The 21,324-nt window shown below is 39.6% G+C and overlaps 1 protein-coding gene across 2 annotated transcripts; it reads left to right on the forward strand.

Moving 5' to 3' along the window:
- Positions 1 to 721: 721 nt before the first annotated feature.
- On the forward strand, positions 722 to 15,016 carry ING1 (inhibitor of growth family member 1). Of its 2 annotated transcripts, none has more exons than XM_020965220.2 (2): positions 722 to 921; positions 6,936 to 15,016. In XM_020965220.2, exons 1-2 carry the CDS (start codon positions 786 to 788, stop codon positions 7,637 to 7,639), a joined length of 840 nt encoding a protein of 279 aa, XP_020820879.1. In that variant the 5' UTR covers positions 722 to 785; the 3' UTR covers positions 7,640 to 15,016. The 2 variants fall into 2 exon arrangements, with proteins under 2 accessions (XP_020820879.1, XP_020820880.1); XM_020965221.2 differs by lacking the exon at positions 722 to 921 and adding an exon at positions 3,122 to 3,347.
- Positions 15,017 to 21,324: the final 6,308 nt, after the last annotated feature.

A 21,324-nucleotide genomic window follows, 5' to 3' on the forward strand; every position in this document is an offset into this window, starting at 1 on the left:
GCTGGGGGAGGAGGACTGAGGGAGGGAGGAGGGAGTGGAAAGGAGATGGGAGGGGGGAAGGGGGCACGCATGCGCCATGCGTGGCGGGGCTGAATGTTTCCCAAGTGTTTGAAACTGGTATTTGGGTTTTCCACGTTGGATAAGTACGGCGCATCGAGCGGCGAGGAGGCTGTGCTCTGTTTCTCCCCTCCCTCCTCCTTCTTACCGACCCGGAACCGGAGCCGGTACTGGCAGGGAGAAAGACAGACACACACACGCACAAATACATAGAAGGCAACTCGGCTTCGCTGCTGCTTACTCCTCTCTCCTCCCTTCTGGGTGTGTGTGCGCGCTTCGTACGCTCGGCTCCCCCCTCCACTCCTCCCCCCCACCATCTGGGAGGGGGGGCCTGTGCGGTTGTTTTAATTCTCTCCCCCCACCCCACCGCCTCTCCGTTTGCCTTCCTCCCCAGCCGACCCTCAGCTTGTTCTTACAGCCCCTGTGTGCGAGTTACCGGAGCGACAGCCGATCTCTCCGCCGCCGAATAGGCGGGGAGGGGGGGGGAGCCTGGGGGGAGGTGTCTCTCCTCCTCGGTCTCTCTCCGTTTCGCAGGAGGAAGGGGAAACGGAGCAGCAGCAGCAGATGTAGCTTTCTTGGGGGGCTGAGAGCCGGAGACCGCGGGGGTGGGGGGTAGGAGTGAGAGAGAGCTTTGCATTTTGCAGTGCTATTTTTTTAGGGGGGCGGGGGGTGGGGGGTGGAGGAAGCGGAAAGCAGTGCAGAGTCGCCGGGGACCTTTCGGGTGAACCATGTTGAGTCCTGCAAACGGGGAGCAGATTCACCTGGTGAACTATGTGGAGGATTATCTGGACTCCATCGAGTCCCTGCCTTTTGATCTGCAGAGAAACGTCTCCTTGATGAGGGAAATAGACGCGAAATACCAAGGTAAGAGCTGGGGTTGATGGATGGGGCGGTTGGTCGGGTCCCTCTTTTTTTCCCTAGCTCATCTGAGAGAGAGAGAGAGAGAGAGAGAGAGAGAGAGAGAGAGAGAGAGTGTGTGTGTGTGTGTGTGTGTGTGTGTGTGTGTGTGTGTGTGTGTTTGTATTTGTATGAATGCTCCTACCCCTTTCCTAGTCTCTTACACCTCCCTCCTCTCGGCCCCTGGTTAAGAAGGGTAGTTGAATTTTCATTGGGGGGGTGGCAGAAGTGGAGGGGGCAAGTAATGTTATTGAGCTGGAGAGAGCTGCACAGGGGGATCTGCAGCGGTAGCTCTTGTCATGGGGCGGAACAAAAGGTCTTCAGCTTCTTTTATTCACCAAGGTCTTTCTGTGTAAAACATGGGACAAGAAAGAAGGAGAGAAAGAAAGATCTTAATTTAAGCTAGACTACAAGAACAGTTCTTTCTAGTGGGATGATGGTGAAGGTGGTGTGTACTGGGGGCTGTGTGTGTGTGTGTGTGTGTGTGTGTGTGTGTGTTTAACGCGGGGTGGCAAAGGGGGAAGTGCAGGGTGGACACAGATTACAGCACAACAACATTGAGGAATGTACAGTGTTCATTATGGCTGTAGTAGCAGTAGAGACAGAGGCTGATAGTAAAGAGGCTGTTCGAGGAGAGGTTGCTGCTGTTGAGCAAGGTTGTCTAGTCCAAACCAGGGCTACGTCCCTCCTGAGAAATGCTAGCACCTCCATCCTCCTCATCTCTCCTTCTGCTGATTCCTCCCCCCCATCACCAACCCATCGGGTGGTCTTTAAACCTAAGTGTTACATAAAGTGTAGGGGGGTACATACTCTGTACCGCACGGTCCTTCCTTCCCTGCTACCTTCTTTTCTCCAGCCCCCCTTTTGCACTTCCTTCTCTTCAGTGCAGACTTACTAAGACTGATCTGCTAGGGAAAGGCTGGCTGGGTGTAGTTTGCAGAGGGGTTGAAGGAAAGGTTTTATGCAGTGTGTATTTGTGTGTGTGTGTGTGTGTGTGTGTGTGTGTGTGTATGTGTGTGTACATGTAATGGGGGAGGAGGGTAGGAGGGAAGCCGAGGAAACCGCGGATCCATATTGTGCTCACGAGGAAGCACAGAAGAGGTTAAGACATGTAGAAAGGTAGCAGGGGGTTGAACCTGTGGGTCTCTACAGATCTGTATGTAAGGCGTGTATTGGGGAAGGGGGGTACAGGGAATGCCCGTAGGGAATTGTTTGCTTTTGGGGAAACTTTTCTCGGAGGTCACACGCCGTGGTGGAGGTGGTGGTGGGATCGGTTGTGACAGAAGAGCCTCACTCTTAGTTTTCTAATGTTTACCGTTTACCGGGCTGTGCTGCAGGGAGCAAGGGGGTGGAGGGGGGGCGGGGAAAGCAGTGGCTTACCCCCCAAGAATCGGGACCCCCCCTCGTTTCAAGGCGCCCTGTGCGCTCTGCCGGATAGTCAGTTTCGCAGCGAATTTTATAGCTCACTCTATTAGCATATTGCGGAACGTCCCCGCCTCAGCCTCTTAGTAATTGGCCGTGACGTTCCCCATGGAATGTCCTTATCACTTCGCCGCCGGGCTATTGGTCCCTGGGATGAAGGGGGTGGGTTGTGCCCAGTGACTTGCCTCGGTCTCAGTTTCCGCCGCTTTCTTTTTTTTTCCCCCGGCTAGGGCGGAGGGGGATTTGGGGGGAAGCGGAGAGGAGTGAAGAGGTCGGGTTGCTTTGAATCTCTCGAAGTCCTCTTGCCTCCAGCCTCAGATTGGTACTTTGGGCTCCGCGGGCTGGGCCAGTTCCTCTGCATCTGGCCGCGGATTGGAGCTCTCTCTGTAGAAGGGCGGGTCCCTGAGCCTAACCCTTCTCCAACTTGCCACTCCGATAGGCGCTCTCTTTCAAGGAGGAGGAGGGCACAGGGTGGGGCGGAGGAGAGGTGGAGCAGTTCTGACCTGCAAACTGGATCCCCATTGGCCAGTACGGGAAGGGTTGGACGGATTCCGGCCCAGGTCAGATTTTTAAGTTCGCCATTCCTAAGGCACCAAAAAACTCCGGCTGCTTCCGGCCTGGGAACAATGGCTGCGTGTCACGTCCGGCCGTTAGAGCACGGGAAGGTGGGCGGAGGTAGCGGTTGGTAGCGACTGTACCTCTGGCCACTCCCCTGGGCTGTGCTCGGGCTAGTCCCCCAGGTTAAGCAGGAGCGCTTAGCCAGTTAGGAGTCCTTGCGAGGCTCGACTGGGTCGCGTTGGTGCCGAGATGCCCGAGGGAGCCAGCCCCGTCTCTTTGCCTCCTCCTCTGCCCCAGGCGTCATCACTCACCCGGCGGTGGGCGCCGCCGTTCGCCTGGGCCCCGGGGACAGACTCGCGCTCCTCGCGCAAGGGACCGAAGCGCTTTCTTGCCTGTGGTGCAGCGTGGGAAAAGTGAGTGCCCGGCGAGGCCTATTGGTGTGGAAGAGCACGCGGGCGCGCGCGCGTGTCAGGAGCGGGGGGGGGAGGGGGATGAGGCCCGAGAGCGGAGATCCCGGGCCTGGCGCCGAAAGAGGCCTTTATAACGCCCTGGCTGGCCATACTGGGCTCCTTCCTAGGCGTCTCCGTTTGCCCCGCGGCTCTTCCTTCTCAGGTTTCTGGGGGGTGAGGCTGTGTCGGACTCGGATTGGCTATCGGGAACGGGCGGGCCTTGGGCCGGCCTAGAGCCCCCCGCCCCCGGGGTGGGTGGGAGAGGTTCTACGTTAGGCCTATGGGTCCCCAGATCAAAATGTGGGGATGCCACGCTGTGCCACCGGGCCACCCCTGACCTGGCCGGTCACCGAGAGAATGGCAGCCATTTGTGAGCCGAGCGATCTGTCGTAAGGAACTGCCGAATGCAGTTTTCGTTCTCAGAGACACCCCCTTATCACCACTACCACGGGTAGTTAAGGATCAGCCTTCATTTTAAGCCATAATTGCTCTCTGAGGCAAAAAAGTAAGATGGTTTTGTTCTGTCCTATGAAATTAACACTTCTGCCTTGGTCACTGTTTCATGTTTATTGCCTTAGACCGGATTCGAGTCCCTACTACTAGTGTCTTTTTTCTTTGGTAGCTTTTGAGCTATGCAATTTAGAATTCTTAAATGTTGTTTTTAGGGCTATTCAGAGCTATAAGACTTTAGCCACTCTGTGGCCAAAATAAAGGTAGATAATATTTCTTCCTGATGATGATAACTTAATTTTCTTGGACATGAATATAAAGCTTAAGAAGTACAAATCAGTTTACCACTCTGAGCCTCACTTTCCCTGTTAAACAAAGTGGTTGGACATAAATGGTCTCTTTTAGCTCTACCATCCTGTGATTCAGATTTTGGCACGTTAGACATATTAAGTTGATTTTGCTAACAGTTTGCCTTTAAGATTAAATGAAAGTTTAATGATGTATTAATGTGTTGTCATACATCTTGATTTATGTGTCATTCATTAATATAAAGAAAATGCACTTATTTGTGCTTCAAGGAAAGGCTAACCCAAATTATATTTTAATTAAATTTTATTATTTTCAAGGATGGAGAATACCTCAAAATAGGTTACCCAGGTGTTTCTTTGTCCTTAGATTTGCCTTAATGAATAGGAGGAATCGAATTGTAATTAACTGCTGCTGCGTGTGTATATTTAAAGTTCATTGGATACTCCAATCTTTTTGTGTTTGGAGAGGCATTCTCCCTCTCCCTTCTCCTTACTGTCTCTGAAACTTACTAACCATTGCCAAACTTCAGTCCAAACGATTTATGGAATTGCTCTGCATTTCTCATTAGTAAAGGCCGAGTTACTGTAATGGGGAGGGGGAGACTGGCGAGGATTAAAAGAGTTCTGAGAATCCGAAGTTGAAGTGTCAAGACAATAAGGTGTCAATAAAAAGAATGGATTTTGAAACTTTTCTATGTTATTTGGCATTATCCTTCCTGTTTTGTAGACTTCAGTGTTTGATGCTGTTGAGTAGAATTTTTTTTTCAGTCACAAATGAAACTTCTGTCATTTATTGTCCTGTTAAGGAAGGGTATTGGAGAATCATACACTGATCAGTAAGTACAAGGAACTCTTAACTCTCTAGTGGCCTACAGAGCATTATTACTGAATCAGACTTATAGCTAAAAGGGATCTCTATCTATTCCATAGTTCTCCAGTTTATAGATGAGGAGATTTAGACTAGCAGACATAGAGTGACTTTCCCAGATCACATAAATAGTATCCAAGCTAATAAGAACCCAGATTCTCTCTCCAAGTCTAGTGCTTTTCTTACATTTTTAGATACCATAAGACAGCTATGTTATTACATTTTAATTTAGTAATTTAGTGGTGTTAGTTTTCTTCTTTTTCTCTGAAATACCACTAATGTTAGTTAAGTTTCTAATTGGACTATGAACAGAAAGCTTTGTAAAAACCAGTGGAGTAATGGTGCTTGTAGAATATGGGAAGTTTATGTTCAACTTTGCATTTCTTAATGAAAATTATAGTTGCTTTTGTAAGAGGCTACTATGCAGCCTTGTTTTCTAAAGACAGTCCCCACTTTGTTCTACTAATCCCTGGGTGTATCAGAACTTCAGAGTATAGGGATATTGCCCACGGTAACGTTGCCCAAGACAAGTTATTTTAGTCTCTCTTTTAGTAATCTTAGAAGTTGTCCTGAAATATACTGTTATTGTTAGACTGACTTTTTTTTATATAACAACTTTTTTTTAGATGACATTTATAGTTTAGATTTTAAAGATGACATTCACATTTTATGTATTTTATTATATAGCTTTATGCAAATATGTTTGTAGACTTGGGGGGGGGATCTAATATTTTAAAAGATTGCAGACTTTCCAGGGAAAAATTTTATTCTATTTACCTTAATAGTACTGAATAGGGAGAAATCCACTTTTGAAGTTTTAATCCGCATATTTAAAATAGGCTTTTGACAATTATGATTACTTTCCTTATTGTATTTAGTACAGTTAAAAGCAATTATATTTGTAAAATAATGTACGTTGAGTAATTATGTTCCCAAAATGCATTAAAACATATTTATAACTTGTTTGTATATTCTCAAAAAAGTTTCATTTTAGCACTCTGATTACATTTTTGTGTTGATGGGGTTGGGGAACTACAACTATTTGAATTTTGAGTCCCAAGTTTTGGGTAGTTGAGTTGACCATATTTTATTTTGTGTTTTTCCTTATCTTCAGAATGGGTACATTACTTACTACTTTTAGGCTTGGGGGTGAAAATGATATCTGTAAACTAATTTAGTTACTCATAGATAAGGAAAGAAGTAAACCACAATATGTCTTTTGTTGTCCCCAAACCTGTTTCCTCTTATATTTTTTTTAAATCCGGCCTCTTTGTAATATGAAAATAACTTAGGTTTTATTGCTAAGACTAGTAGACATATATTCTAACACAGCTTATTTGTGGCAGAACCAAGGTTAGAATCTAGATCTCCTGGCTCCTATCCATTGCTTATTGTCCTTCTTTTCTCAGGTTATTTTCATATATTGTGGCTACTTTTTTTTCATTTGTGCAAAAATAACAGGTACTGGTAGGTGAAGGTAGGTCAGTGAAAAACTTAATAACCTCTGTCCCTTGAACCTGTTCAAACTCAAAGACTGAGTAAAAATGAGTATGTAATATAAATTCCTCTCTTTAATGTCAATTGTTTTTGTAAATTGAGCAAAATCTTTAAGTCATGGAGCTTCCTGGAAATATAGAATATCATTTAATTTGGTAGAAAATGATATGATTAGGCGTCAGATACTTGTTAATGGAAAGCTTTTCCATTAATTAGCAGTCCACAAAAATGTCATCTTTGGTACCTATAAAATTGTTCAGAATGTTTTAAGTGGTAGGTTGCTAAATCTGAAATTTGCTGGCACTTACATTTAGTTTGAGAAGTTTGTTTTTAGATTCTAGCACTTTCCTTTGTATGACCCTGTTTCAGTCCCTGTGGAGAGTATAAATGCTTTTTGTAGTATAAATATAATGTTATTTTCCATTGCAGAAATCTTAAAGGAGTTGGATGAATATTATGAGAAGTTCAAACGAGAGACTGACTCAGTACAGAAGAGGAGAGTTTTACACTGCATTCAACGAGCATTGATTCGGAGCCAGGAACTTGGAGATGAAAAGATCCAGATTGTTAGCCAAATGGTGGAACTAGTTGAAAATCGGACCAGGCAAGTTGACAGTCATGTGGAACTTTTTGAGACTTGTCAAGAGACTAACGACACCACTGGCAATAGTGGCAAAACCAGCCAGGATAAGTCTAAGAATGAGACAATCACTCAAGCTGAAAAGCCTAATAACAAGCGATCCAGGCGGCAGCGCAACAATGAGAACCGAGAGAATGCATCTAATAATCATGATCATGATGATATCACCTCAGGAACTCCAAAGGAGAAAAAAGCTAAAACTTCAAAGAAAAAGAAGAGATCCAAGGCCAAAGCAGAGAGGGAGGCCTCCCCTGCAGACCTTCCTATTGATCCAAATGAACCAACATACTGCTTATGTAATCAAGTCTCCTATGGAGAAATGATAGGTTGTGATAATGATGAATGCCCAATTGAGTGGTTTCATTTCTCATGTGTAGGACTTAATCATAAACCAAAGGGCAAATGGTACTGTCCCAAATGTAGAGGAGAAAATGAGAAAACAATGGACAAAGCACTGGAGAAATCCAAAAAAGAAAGAGCTTATAACAGGTAGTTTGTAGACATTTATTTTATAATAGTGAGGGAAAAAAATAAACCAGTGTATTTATTACCTTTAACCACCTTCGTGGAGGTACAAGGATTGTAAAATGTATATTTTTAAAAAAGTTAGAAAATAAACCATTCCTGTTATAGGGATGGCAGTGATTTGTTTCTTTCTTTGTTTTGTTTTGTTTTCATTTGGTACATCTGAACCAGGAAGTGGTCTGTGGATCAACATTTTTTAAAACTCCAAAAATAGATTTAGATAAAGCACCCAAGTGAGTCAAAAGACTCAAATTTCTTTTCGTGACGGGGAAGCACTTATGCCCACTAAAGTATAGATGAAAGAATAATTTCATAAAGCCAGTTTTTTATCTAAGGAAAACATTATTTACCTTAACAAAAAATTGGAAAATGTTTAGCCAGATGGCTGTATTTGAATAAACAATACAGCCTGCTGCATTTTTAAAAATAACCAATGTGACATTAAACAAATGACTCTTGCTACTGTAGTACGTGTCAGTATAACAGTTCAATAACAAAGGTTTAGGGTTAAAAGATTATTTTTTAAAAAAGAAAATGGTTACATTTTACATGACAATATTTTATATACTGGCCTAGTCCTAAAGGGGCCATTTTAAAATGATTGAGTAAATTTTATATTTAACCAGAAAGTGATCTAGCAGTGGAACTTAAACACAAAAAAACCAAGCTTTATACTGTCACAAATAATAGTGTAGCAATCTTTAATTTGTATAAGTTGTATAAATGTAAATTTCTGAGTGGACTTGCACTTACTGTATTATAATCGGAAATGCAGCCAAATGCCCGTTGTGAAACCAATGTGCATTTCCTTCTGTATGTATGAAAGTTGTACAGCTGTGATATTAAAGAATAAATCAAACTTGGACAGTTGCTGCTTTAGTAGCATTTAATATTCCTATTTTCTAAAAATTGATTAAAATGTCAGGAGTACCAACAAATTGATTAGAAACTGAGCAGAATCTATACCATTGGCCTACAGAATATACTAATAATGAAATACTAGATAACAAATGAACAACAAAAAAAATCTTACAGTTTTTGCTTTGAATGTGAGGTCACCTCTCAAACTCAAACAGTTGGGTAGTGCAACTAAAGAGCTGCTTTTGTCCTGGGGCAATTAGCTAAAGCAGCTATATATACATTATAGCTAAGATAGTATTAAAGTCAAGATAGACCTGTCAAACAAGTCTACATAATAGTGAGGTTCCAGCTTTGTTTATTGTACAAGGATAGAGGGAATTTTAATGGATGAGGAAACGCTATACCACTATAGGTTGACTCTGTCTCCAAAACTTAGAGTTAATCTTAATTTCTTGGGGACACTTAAGAGGTTAGTGACTAACCCAAGGCGTACAGTTAGGATGTGTCATAGGTAGGACTTGAACAGATGTTTCCTTTGCTCCAAAGTTAGTTGGAGCTACAGTGTCTTTTTGGCTGACTTGGCTGTTTTTACTCGGTAGAGTGATTTGTATGGTTAATTCCACAGGGCTCTGGCGTAATAAGTAATTATAGGATTCCTAAGTGGTCACTGTCTCAACTAGTCTTAGAGGGAGGAGTGGTATTGAGGTACCAGAGACTGACCAATAATAGATCTGGACAGAAATAATAGATTTAGAACTGCACATGTGCTCAACTAATTAGCTAATAATAAGAACATGCCTCCTTGATGGAACCCCATTTGTGATGGGGATCAAGGTTGCAGTTATTACCCATGAACAAGAAATTGTCAGTATATTTTATATTTGATAAAATCAAGAATTTTCAGTGGAAAGCATAGCATTTTGTATATGAATGATTTTATATTTTAGAATGCCTTCAAAAATTCAGAAATGTTTAAACCATTGATTAAAAAATAATTTTGTACAAACGAAAAGAATAGGTGGCTGGTAAAGAAGTGTCTGGGCATGTTGCAAATAGAAAAAAAAGATTAACTTTTTTAAAAATTACAGTGATTTATTGATGCTGTATCTGTTTTAAGATTCACTATTTAGGAGTAAAAAAGTGGGGCATCTAGGTGGCACAGTGGATAGAGCACTGGCCCTGGATTCAGGAGGACCTGAGTTCAAACGTATAACATTTACTAGCTCTAGGCAAGTCACTTAACCCCAATTGCCTAGAAAAAAAAAAGGTAAAAAAGTAAAGATTATAATAGTATGTAGAGTTAATCATGTTTGTGGAAAAACAATGTAAGGAGCTTTCTTGAAACAGGCAGGTTTTACAGAATTAGGAAATTTTCAACTAGTATACTAATTGCAGTTTTTCATATGTGCTCAGTACTAAGTAAGGGAACTCAAGTTTTGAGTTGAAAGGGACCTCGTGTTTTCTTTCCCCATTAGAAGTGTGCTCCTGGGCAGCAGGGACTCGGTTGGTTTGTTTTACCTTGCTTTAGATTCCCGGTGTTTAGCACAGTGTATGGCACATAGGAAGTGCTTAATAAAAAGCTTATTGACTAACCCACAGACTCTTAGGATAACTAGACCAAACTATACCTGATTAAAAAGCCCTTCTTTGGACATATCTGACAAGAGGTTTGCTCAGCTTTCCTTGAAGGCCGCTCATGAAGTGAAAGGCCCATTACTTTCCAGTATTTTTCCTTAGATTGTCGACTTTAACTTAGGCAATTTCCATCCTTTGCTGCTAGCAATGGTCTTTAGGACCAAGCCAACTAAGGCTAATTCCCCCTTCATGTTACAGCCCTTCAGATTCATCAATACATCTCTCCCTCTTTTGGCTAAACAATTTCAGTTTCTACAAGTAGATCTCATGTGGCATTGAACTCAAAACCGTTCACCATTCTGGTGGCTTTCCAGACCTTTCTAATTTAAAGGAACCCAGAGTGGAGCACAGTCCAGGTAATGGTCTGAGCAAGGCAGTCACCAGGATTAATTAACTTTTCCTAAGCCTGATACTATGCCTCTTGATAGAGCCTAAAATTGCATTAGTCTTCTTGACCGCCATATCACACTTTTGCTATACTGAGCATAGATAACTGATGAAGACTCCCTCTGCCCCTTGAATTAAAAATGAGAAAACTGGAAATGGAAAATAATATAAGTTTCACACAATCCTCCAGGAGTTTCTCATTTTTACCCATTTTATACGTTTTTGGAAATCAGCTATTTAAAAGAGAAACATATTTGTTGAATGATTGAATAAACAAGTTTTTACTATCAAGTCAAGAAGCAGTAAGTAAAACATGTGATGCTCAGGTAATGCAAGATAAACATGCTGATACTAAAATGTATTAAAAAGTAACAAAACAATAGTTTGGAAATAGATACTCAATAACTACTTGTTGAATGAATAAAATGTTTAGTAAGAGAATGCCAAAATGGTTTTTCATAAGCAAAACACTTTAAATGCATTTTAAATTCTATTTCCCTCAGGAAATTTGGACATTTTATCATTGTTCTATTATTATATGATGTGTGATATAAGCAATGATAACTACGTTCAACAGAAGGCAGAGTGGATATAAGTATTAAACAGCTTTCAGTGACATTGCTAATTTTTTTTTGTAAATAGTATTTTATTTTTTCCAATTACATGTAAAGATAATTTTCAACATTCATTTTTTATAAGATTTTGAGTTTCAAATTTTTTATCCCTCCTTCCCATCCCCCTTCCCAAGATGGCAAGCAACCTGATACAGGTTATATGTGTACAATCATGTAAACATATTTCCATATTAGTCATGTTATGAAAGAAGAAACAACCAAAAAAAGTGAAAAATAGTGATATTGCTATTCTTAAGTTCTTTTGGATTTTTAAAAATTTCTATTGGTGAGGCGATTGGAGTTAAGTGACTTGCCCATGGCCACACAGCTAGTAAGTGTCAAGTGTCTGAGGCCAGATTTGAATTCAGGTTCTCCTGACTCCAGGGTGGGTGCTCTATCCACTGTGCTACCTAGCTGCCCCTCTTGAGTATTTTTTTTAGGTGAGATGTACTTAAAAGCTTGTTTGCCTCTAACTCATGCATTATGCCAGTTTAAAAGTTTGTGAATGTAAGTACTGTGTTGATATATACACGTTAGATCATTCAGAGTTTCCATTCGTTGTATGGAAGCTGAGAAATCCTGTCCCTGCCTTTTTTTTAGGGACTCTAATATCCAAGGTCCCTTCTCTCAAAATTAATTGTTTGGTTTCATGTCAGTAGCCTCAGTTTTGGATCTGTAAAATGAGTATAAAAATTAGCACTGTAAGCCCCTTTCTAGCTCTTAAGGTTTTGTGATTTGGCTAATTTTATCTTAGACTGTTTTAAGAAAGGCATAGTGCCCAGCACTAGGGAGGTGATGGCCTCACAGTACTCTGCCTTCTCAGACCATTTCTGGAGTATTGTGTTCAGTTCTGGGCACCACGCTTTTGGAAGGAAATTAATAAGCTGGAAAGTATCCAATGGAGGATAGCCAGGATACTGAAGGGCTTCAAGTTCAAGCCATATGAGGAATTGGTTGAAACAACTGAGAATGTTTAGCCTGGAGGAGGAAAGACCAAGTGGATATATGATAGCTGTCTTGAAGTCATTTGGAAGAGGTATTACGCTTGTTATACTTGGCGCTATAGAGGTCACTGGGAGAACTAGGGGTAGTGGATACAAGTTGTAAAGAGGCAAATTTAGCTCAAGATAAAAACCTCCCTAACAGCAATCCAAAAGGTGGGATAAGCTGCGTTGGAGCTAGAGGGGTTTCCCTCTAACTGAATGTCTTCAGAGATAAATTGGATGACCATTTAATGGGTATTCTCTAGAGGTGATACTTGAACACCTGTGCTTCAGATAAGGTGGCATTACCAGGAGTACAAATTAAGAATTTATGCTAATAATATATTGATCATCTATAAATATTCTAAAAAAAATAATTGGCAAAAGCTCTTCTGAGGAAAGGTTTACAAATATTATTTATACTCTGCTAATCTTGCACCTCAGGTCGTTTGAAGAAACTTGGGGGCAGACCTCTAGACTGCGTTAGTAGAAATAGTGCTAGATTTGGAGTCAAAAGACCTGATGAGTTGAGGTGTGTCCCAGCTCTACTTCTTGCTAGCTGTTTGATCTTGGGTAAATCACCTTCCATCTCTGGGCTTCAGTGTCTGTATCTTATTAGATCACCAAGCACCCTTTTGTGTTCTTAACATTCTGAGATTCTTCAGTCTTGAAAGATTGCCTGAGTACAATTAGTCTCCTTTAGGTCATTTCCCTCTTCCTCTTCTCGCCCTTAATTTATTTGGAGGTATTGGTGGTGTGTAAAACCTAAAGAAATGGTTATAATTAGTGAGAGAGATGTTTAAAAAGAGAGGAAAAAAGAGAACTTGACAGTTTAGTATACTGGGAAAAGTACTATATTGGGCATCAGGAGACCTTGAGTTGAGATCTAGGGTCTGCCACTGATGAGTTGTTCGGGCATGTCATTCAATCCACCCTGTCTATAAAATAAAGGGGTTTGATGTAGGATGAGGAAAAGGGAGGCATATTAGGAAATGATTAATCTAAAAATCAAAAGGCATCAATAAAACTTTGTTTTGAAAAGGAAAGAGAAAGTATCTCCTACTTCAGTAAAATATAGGGATTTGGACTAGAAAATCTCTAAGGTCTATTCTAGCTCTAAAGTTCTTTAATTGACAACCAAGAGATATTTTATGCAGCCATATCAGACTCCTTAAAATTTTATACAGCTTCTGCAATTGATTTCAAACATTTATTAAATATATATATACACACATGTATATATGTTTAATATATATTATATATACATATAATTTATTTGTTGGAAATCCGTGAAATAAAAAAATTAAGTTTCATAACCAAACTTTATCATTCATCCTTTTATATCCCCTTCCTACATTTGCCTGCACTATTGTTGATACAAGAGGAATCTAGCCAAAGTAGTATTTTTGTGGAAACAGTAAAAAGTTTGGTTTTCATATTTTCTTTTCCTTCCAATCCTTTGCCCTAGTAATTTGTTCTTAAGAATAGGACTGGTAATTTCCTTGGTTTGAAATCCTAACTTAAAAGGGAAATAGCTGCAAGCAAAATTTCTAGGATGAGTAATAGGTTAAATAATGTCTTTAAAACATTTAGTGCTCCATTAAACCGGTCTTTTTCAAAGCTTGGTGCAATATACATACTACTAAAATTCAATCGTCCTTCTAAATACATAGAAAGTACTGTTTGGAAATCACTTAGGTTGTCAGTTGATAATTCCAGTAGCCTAGTGCTATACTCCTAAAATTACCTACTTTGGCCACAAATAACATGCTTAACGTGGAAGAATGTTTTTTTATCAGGTACCTCTCTGGTACACACAAATTACACTTTTCTGATTCCTTCCCTAACAAGGCACTTGTAAATGATTTCTCCATTTTCTGAGCAATAAGAAATAGATTACTTACCTACAGTCCTCTGACTAATTGGTCAGTTGCTGTTTGAATAATACATCTTGTATAACTTTGTTAGATATCTCAGACTTAAAGGTCTATGCCAAGGGATGCATATTTAATGTCAAAAGTATCAGGAGAAAGATATAATCAGCCTCAGTGTTAGAATAAAATGATTATCTGTTATCCCATCCTTCTTAAGGAGTGACTGTGGTTGCAGTAGTTTCACTGAGAGATTTTGCTTCTGTTCCTCCGAAGAAGAAGGGGACTAGAATTGTTTTTTTGTTGTTGCTGCTGCATTTTCCCAAGGGAATCAAAGAGCCTGTTGAACTTCTTGTTGGCTTACCCTGCCCTCTCTTTCTAGCTAGCTTTCACACCCAGAAGCATCTGAAATTGGAAAGAGAGTTTAGTGATTGTCAAGTCCCTCTCTCCACTTAAAGAAACTGGGGCCAGGTGATATTCAATGCCTTGTCCAAGGTCTTAGAATTTCAGGGTAGGAAGAGACCTCATTCTTGGTCATGTAGTCCAACCTATGTGCCAATATATCAAGGATCTGTAATTTCACTGGTGTAGAATCTTTACCAATGCAAATTGCAACTCCTTTATAACTTAATAGAAAAGTCTGACAGAATTACCTGAAACTCCAGAGGGTTGGTGACTTGCCCATTGTCACACAGTTAATAGAAAAAGTGGGATTTGAACCCAGGTCTTCCTGACTCCCAAGTCAAACACTATCCATTGTGCCAGGATTGCTGACAAGGTGTCATTCACTTCATCAGAAAATCTCCATTGAAAGGAAACTCACTAACTCTTGAGTCCATTTTACTTTTCTTTAAAAAAATTAATTTTAATTTATGAAATAAAATAAGCATTTCTGTGACAGAATAAAAAAAGATGATTGCACACAGAACTGCAAATCCATCACGTACAACTTGCTATTCCTTTTAAATATGTAATAAAGTTATCGTGTAACTTACTTTTTTTCTTCCTTTTTTTTTCTTTCCTCTTCCCCCCCTGCCCTAGGGATGGCTACCATTGGCATGCATACACACACACACACATACATATATCATTCTATACATCTATTTATCAGTTCTTTCTGTGGATGCAGATAGCATCTTCCTTCATGGGTCCTTGTGAGTTAATTTGGGTATTTAAAATAGTCAAAATGACTTAGTCGCTGAAAAGTTGTTCTTAAACAATATTGCTGTTACTGTACACGATGATCTTGGTTCTGCTCATTTCACTCTTCATTATTTCATGAAAGTCTATCCATGTTTTCTTAAAATCAATGAGCTCATCATTTCTTATAGCACAGTAGTATTCCATCACAATTATGTATCAAGACTTGTTCAGCCATTCCTCAGTTGATGGGCATCCTCACAATTTTCCAGTTTTTTTGCCACTACAAAGAGAGGTGCTATAAATATTTTAGAACATAGAGGTTCTTTTCCTTTTTACCTAATCATCTTGGGAAACAGACTTAGTAGTGGTATTGCTGGATCAAAGGGTATAAGCAGCTTAATAACTTTGACATCATTCCAGATTGCTCTCCAAAATGGTTGGATCAGGTCACAGTTACACCAACAGTGAATTAGTGTCCCAACTTTTCCACATCCCCTCCAACATTTGTCACTTTCCCCTTCAATCATTTTAGCCAATGTGATACGTGGAAAATGGTATCTCCAAGTTTGATTTGCATTTCTCTAATCAACGATGATTTAGAACATTTTATATGACTACAAATTGTTTTGATTTCATCAGAAAACTGCCTTTTCATATCCTTTCATCACTTATCAGTTGAGGAAAGATTCATATTATAGATTTGATGAAGTTCTTTATATATTTGAGATATTAGACCTTTATCTGAGAAACTGTCTATAAAAATTTATCCCCAATTTTCAGCTTTCCTTCTGATCTTGGCTTCATTTGTTTTATTTGTACAAAATCTTTTTAATTTAATGTAATCAAAATTATCTGTTGTACACCTCACACTGCTCCATATCTCATTTATTCATAAATTGCTCACCTATCCATAAGTTAGTATTTTCCATGTTCTTCAAATTTTATTGTAATGTATTTCTTTAAATCTAGGTCATGTATCCATTTTGACCTTTTCTTGGTAAATGCTATGAGATATTGGTCTATGCCTAGTTTCTGCCAGCCTGCTTTCTAGTTTTCCCAACAATTTTTTGCCAAATAATGAATTCTTGTCCCCAAAACTTTGAGGCTTTACACTTGTCAAATACAAGGTTACTGTATTCATTTGCTGCTGCAAATTATTTGTCTACTCTGTTCAATTGATCTTCCTTTCTATTTCTTGGCCAGTACTAGATAGTTTTGATAATTACTGCCTTATAATATAGTTTAAAATCTGGTACTGCTAAATCTCCTTCCTTTACATTTTTTTTCATTAGTTCCTTTGATATTCTTGATTCTTTGTACTTTTCATAGCCCTAATTATTAGGCAACTTTTACTTACTGCAAGCCAAAGTCTGGCTCTCTGCATGTCCTTGGTCCTTGTTCTGCCCTTTGAAGTCAACCAGAACAAGTCTTTTTCCTCTTCTACATTACTGTCATGTCCCCCCCTATATAACAAGCATGGATAAAGTTGGAAAGCCATCATTTCCCATGATGCTTGGACCCAGAATTCATTTTATTAGATGAAAACAGGAACTCCCATTTACTATGAATCCATGTGCCCAGAGGTAACTGTTTATTGGCAAGGGTAGACCAATCCTGACAAGATGTGATGGAGAATTCCTTTGGGTTCATGAACATAGGAAGTAGAGAGAAATACTTAAGGTAAGCCAAACCAGGAACTTCATGGGAATATTGGTGGCCAGAGGAAAATAGAGAAGTGTGTGAAAGATAGGATGCAGACTAGGTGTTCAGGAACATATACTGGGGAGTAATGATCAGTCTCACTAACGGATTCAACCATTCACTGATGTGTTCAGACCAAGGATCTGTCCAGTGGTACTGCTCAGGCTGCTGTTTCAGTGCCTTTACCTCATCTGAGAGTATGAGTTCTGGAGTTTTAATGTCAAGCTATCATGGGGGGAAGGGAGTAAAACTGTATTTATTTGGGAATGTGCATGAGACGAGTTTCATTTGCTTAACTTTTCATTTTTGTCCTGGCGAAATAGTTTATGGTTTCATTGCTGTTCCTTGCCTGTGTCAGCCATTTTAGTGAACAACTGAATACCTAACGTGACAGACTTAATTTCAGAAGTTCTCTGTTTTCTAACTGCATGGGGCAAAGGAAGCCAAATTGGCCCTATGATTTGAGTCCCAGGATATAGAAGGTCTAAAGATGATTGGATGCAGGTTACACTAAGATATGACACCCAGAATTAGCCCTAGTACTCCAGATGTGTTCTGACTAGGGCAAGTGCAGTAGGACCATCGTATTCTTTGTTCTGTGCACAACCTAGTGTAACATCAACTCTTTTGGTCTCCATGTCATGTTGTTGACTTTTTTGAGTGTGTATCACTTTCACATGAGTAAGAGAATATGAATAAAAAACTTGATTAGTTGAGAGCCCCATTAACCAAAGTGAAAAACTAGGTCTATATAGCAGAAATGAAGATTGAGAGTAGAATTTGTTAGTATAATTTTAAAGCAAAACCAGAGAGTATGGATTTTATTGAACATTACTCAAGCTTACTTGAAAGGATGATCTAGGAAGTTCACTGTGGGATAAGCATATTATTCTTTTTTATTGAACTCTGACTGTGCACTTGTGCTATACAAATATGAGATGAAGCTACAGTTTCTGGCCAATGGGCTTACAATCTAAATTTTTAGAAAAACAATTAGAAACAAACAGACTGCATATAAAGAATAGGGGCCAGAATGATAAAAATTTGAGGTGGATTACTGACATTGATGGGATTAACAATAAAGGAAGCAAAACTTAACTGAAACATTCCCTCCTTTCATTTTCTTGTGTATTCCTATATATTCACTCCATAGCAAAAATCTTATGATAATTTTACTTATCTGCTCAATTTTTCATATTTTGTATTGGCTGCAGGAAATAAGCAGTGAATTGCAACTTTTTTTTTCTACCACCAATAAAACCATAATACCGGGGTGTGTATTGATGGAAATATAAATAGTAAGGTCATTGTTCTCTACACATTGATAGGAAGAGATAGATATTTCGCTTGGAAGTTAATGGACCTTGGAGAGGTCAGGGACAACTCCAAAACTAAACTAAAAGTTTAGCAAAATAACTTTTTAAAGAAGAAAATAATAAAACAAGAGCTGGGCTTGTCCAGTTTGAAGACCATAGGAAAGAAAGCTACCAAAGATGAATTAATCTCATGCCAGAAGGTAAAGCCAGATTTAAGTAACATTAACAAAAATTTTGTAAGGATGGGCTAGGTATCAGAGTAGTTAATCCTTAAAGCTAAGCCTGGAATCCTAACCATGGTGATCTTCTGATTTCAGGTTATATCAAATACCTGGTATAGTGGTATATAGACTTTTGTAGGAGCTCAGTATCTGCAAATAGACTCTTATTTTTCCTCTACATGAACTGAAGATAAAAAAGTCACAAATGATTGTCTTAGCCTTGACAATGGCATTTGTTTAAAACCTATACAAAAATTATCAGGATCAGTTGATAGGTACTGCTGTCAATTATATAGTGAATGACAGAAAGATATGGAAAAAATTGGTTTATTATGCTCAGAGCATAAGTATCACTGTATATAAAAATCAGTGAACCCTGAGCAGCAGTTTTAAGCTACATTATATAGGGTTTGGTTACATAAGCAGGATGGGTACAATGGAATTTTACTGAAAGTAGAAGAGGAACTTAATGATGTACTTATCAAGAAACAGATGGCAGAAGGGGAAGAGTTATAGGTAAAACAGGAAACTAGTTGATAAATACTAGATCTATAGCTGATATTTTAAGCTAGAATTTGCAAAAAGAGCAGAAATTAACCAGTTAACATGGGAGCTATAGTTGATGTCTCAGCTTGATTTTGTAGGCTGTAACTAGTTATGTGACCTGCTCATCTTAAGTAAATAAAGTTGAGCCATAAAATCTCTTATCTCAAAATCTATTTAATCTCTACCTTAGTGACAATTTTATTTTCCCCTCCCCACAATATGAAAGGTTAGAGGGAAAGCATGAAATCGTAATTTGAAGACTGAAACTGTTAGCTTTAAATTCAAACCATAGATACAGCACTTCTAGAAATCGTCTGTGAAAGCACAAAATGGTAGAATTGCTGCCTACAAAGTGTGCTGGAGTGTGGGCATTTATCAGTTATCAGTTTTATTTCATTAGTGTTGACAGAACCTCAATAATTCATGTCTTGGGGGAGTAAATTACGTATTTGAGCTATGTATTTTTTAAATATTTCTTTGGAATGTTGCCAGATTCTCATTTGACTTTGAAATGCAGAGAGATGCCTTAGAGTAGGTATGGAAGTCAAATGGAAAGCAGGACAGTCTAGAATAATCTTTCTCAAGGACTACCTTGAAAAGCAGTGGCACCCCTTTTTACTAAAGGCATACGAGGAAAGTTTGGCTGATCATTTGCAGGAAAGGTTGTAGAGGGGGGTTCCTTCTTAATTCTTCTTTTACCTGTTTGGCCACTCCTTTGTCCTTTTTGCTGGATCATCATGTACATCCCATCCCCTAGCTGTGGTTCTACCCAAAAGCAGATTCCTTTTCTTTACACCCTTTCTCTTAGTGATCTCACCATTTCAAATGAATTCAATTATCATCTTTATGTGGATGACTCCAAGATCTGTATATTTGGCCTTAGTCTCTCTTCTGAGCTACAGGTCTTCATTACCAACTCCCTATTGGACAAATCCAGCTAGATGTTGTATAGGTTTCTAAAACCAACATTTAGTCTGCAATGACATGACACTGAAGCCCCACCTCTCTCTGGGCTCTCTTTTCCTAGGCTAGGATGAGATCCCAAATTTACCTGAACTGCCTCCAGCAGTTTGGGATTTCCTGTAGCTGATGACCACACTGCTACAACTCACTCTCAAGGTCCTAGGGGTCATCCTGGTGTAAGGGGAAACCATACGTCTGCTACTCATAAAGGTATCTACTAAGTCCCCAACATTGTTTTCCATTTAAATAAATCAGCCAAGATGTTACTATTAAAAATTAATTATGAAACATTTACTAAACAGGAAGACAGAAGTAATAATAATCATACCATAACAGTGATTCTCAACCTTTTTGCTCTCAAGAACCCCTTTATACTCTTAAAACTATTGAGGACCCCCTTCCAAAGAGTTTTTATTTCTGTGAGTTGTAGCTGTCAGTATTTGCTGTATTAGAAATTAAGCATCTTAGTATTATTATGAAAATAGTTTTGACCTAGCAGATCCTCTGAAAGGGTTTTGGCACTCACTAGGAGTCTCTTTTCTCTTTTGAGAAATGCTGCTATAACATAATATTTATCCAATAGAAGGCAAAAGGAGGAATAATCAAAACATAATAGTGCATTTGTAAACCTGGGTTACACTCTCCCACCAGTGCACATAGTATATGTTAAGGGCAGGGGAGAATGAGCACAGACTTATAGGAACCTAGTAGTGAGCCACATGAGAAGTGAAGCTCATGTTCCCAGGGCAGTTCATGACTCTGAACTGCAGGCCTGGATGTCTGTGATCTCTTTAGGGAATGGTCTGTGCCACACATCACTGGCTCCCCTTCTAAGCCTCTCCATTCTGCTTTTGGTTAAATCTGCTCCTCTGAACCACTGAAATGGAATTCATCTTTCCTTTAGCAGTCTTAAGCCTGGGATTTTCAGAACCTTCCAGGTATGTACCTTTGCCTAGATGCTGAAACACCATGACACATTCAGTCAAAAGCAATTTCTTTTAATCCTTGGCTCCATTCCTTCAGGCTATAGATAAGCTTAGAGACTATAACTTTTCTCTGGTCAGCTCTTCAATTAGTATAGAATGCTATTTTCTATAGTTAAGTCCTTGCATCAAGGCTTTCCTGTAATCAGATCAGTTTCCCACATCAGTTCCAGAGCCTTTCTGTCTCTTGTCAGCTGGCCATAGCTATGTTGAGTTCACTTGAGCTTCTGAGCTTCTGTTGGTCTTCAGTTGCCTTCTCTTATCTTCTCTTGGCTTCTCAGCTCATGGCTTTTCACTGATTCTCCTGCCTGAAATCAGGACTGCCTCACGTGAAGTCCAAACCAGAACTCATTCATTACCTTCCACCTTCACCTCACACAGATCTACCATTTTCTTAACTTTCCTACTTCTAGTAAGGGCACCATCGTC

Source organism: Phascolarctos cinereus, unplaced genomic scaffold (genome assembly GCF_003287225.1).
Source record: "Phascolarctos cinereus isolate Bilbo 61053 unplaced genomic scaffold, phaCin_HiC Scaffold_7;HRSCAF=346, whole genome shotgun sequence".
In the NCBI taxonomy this organism is placed as follows: Eukaryota; Metazoa; Chordata; class Mammalia; order Diprotodontia; family Phascolarctidae; genus Phascolarctos; species Phascolarctos cinereus.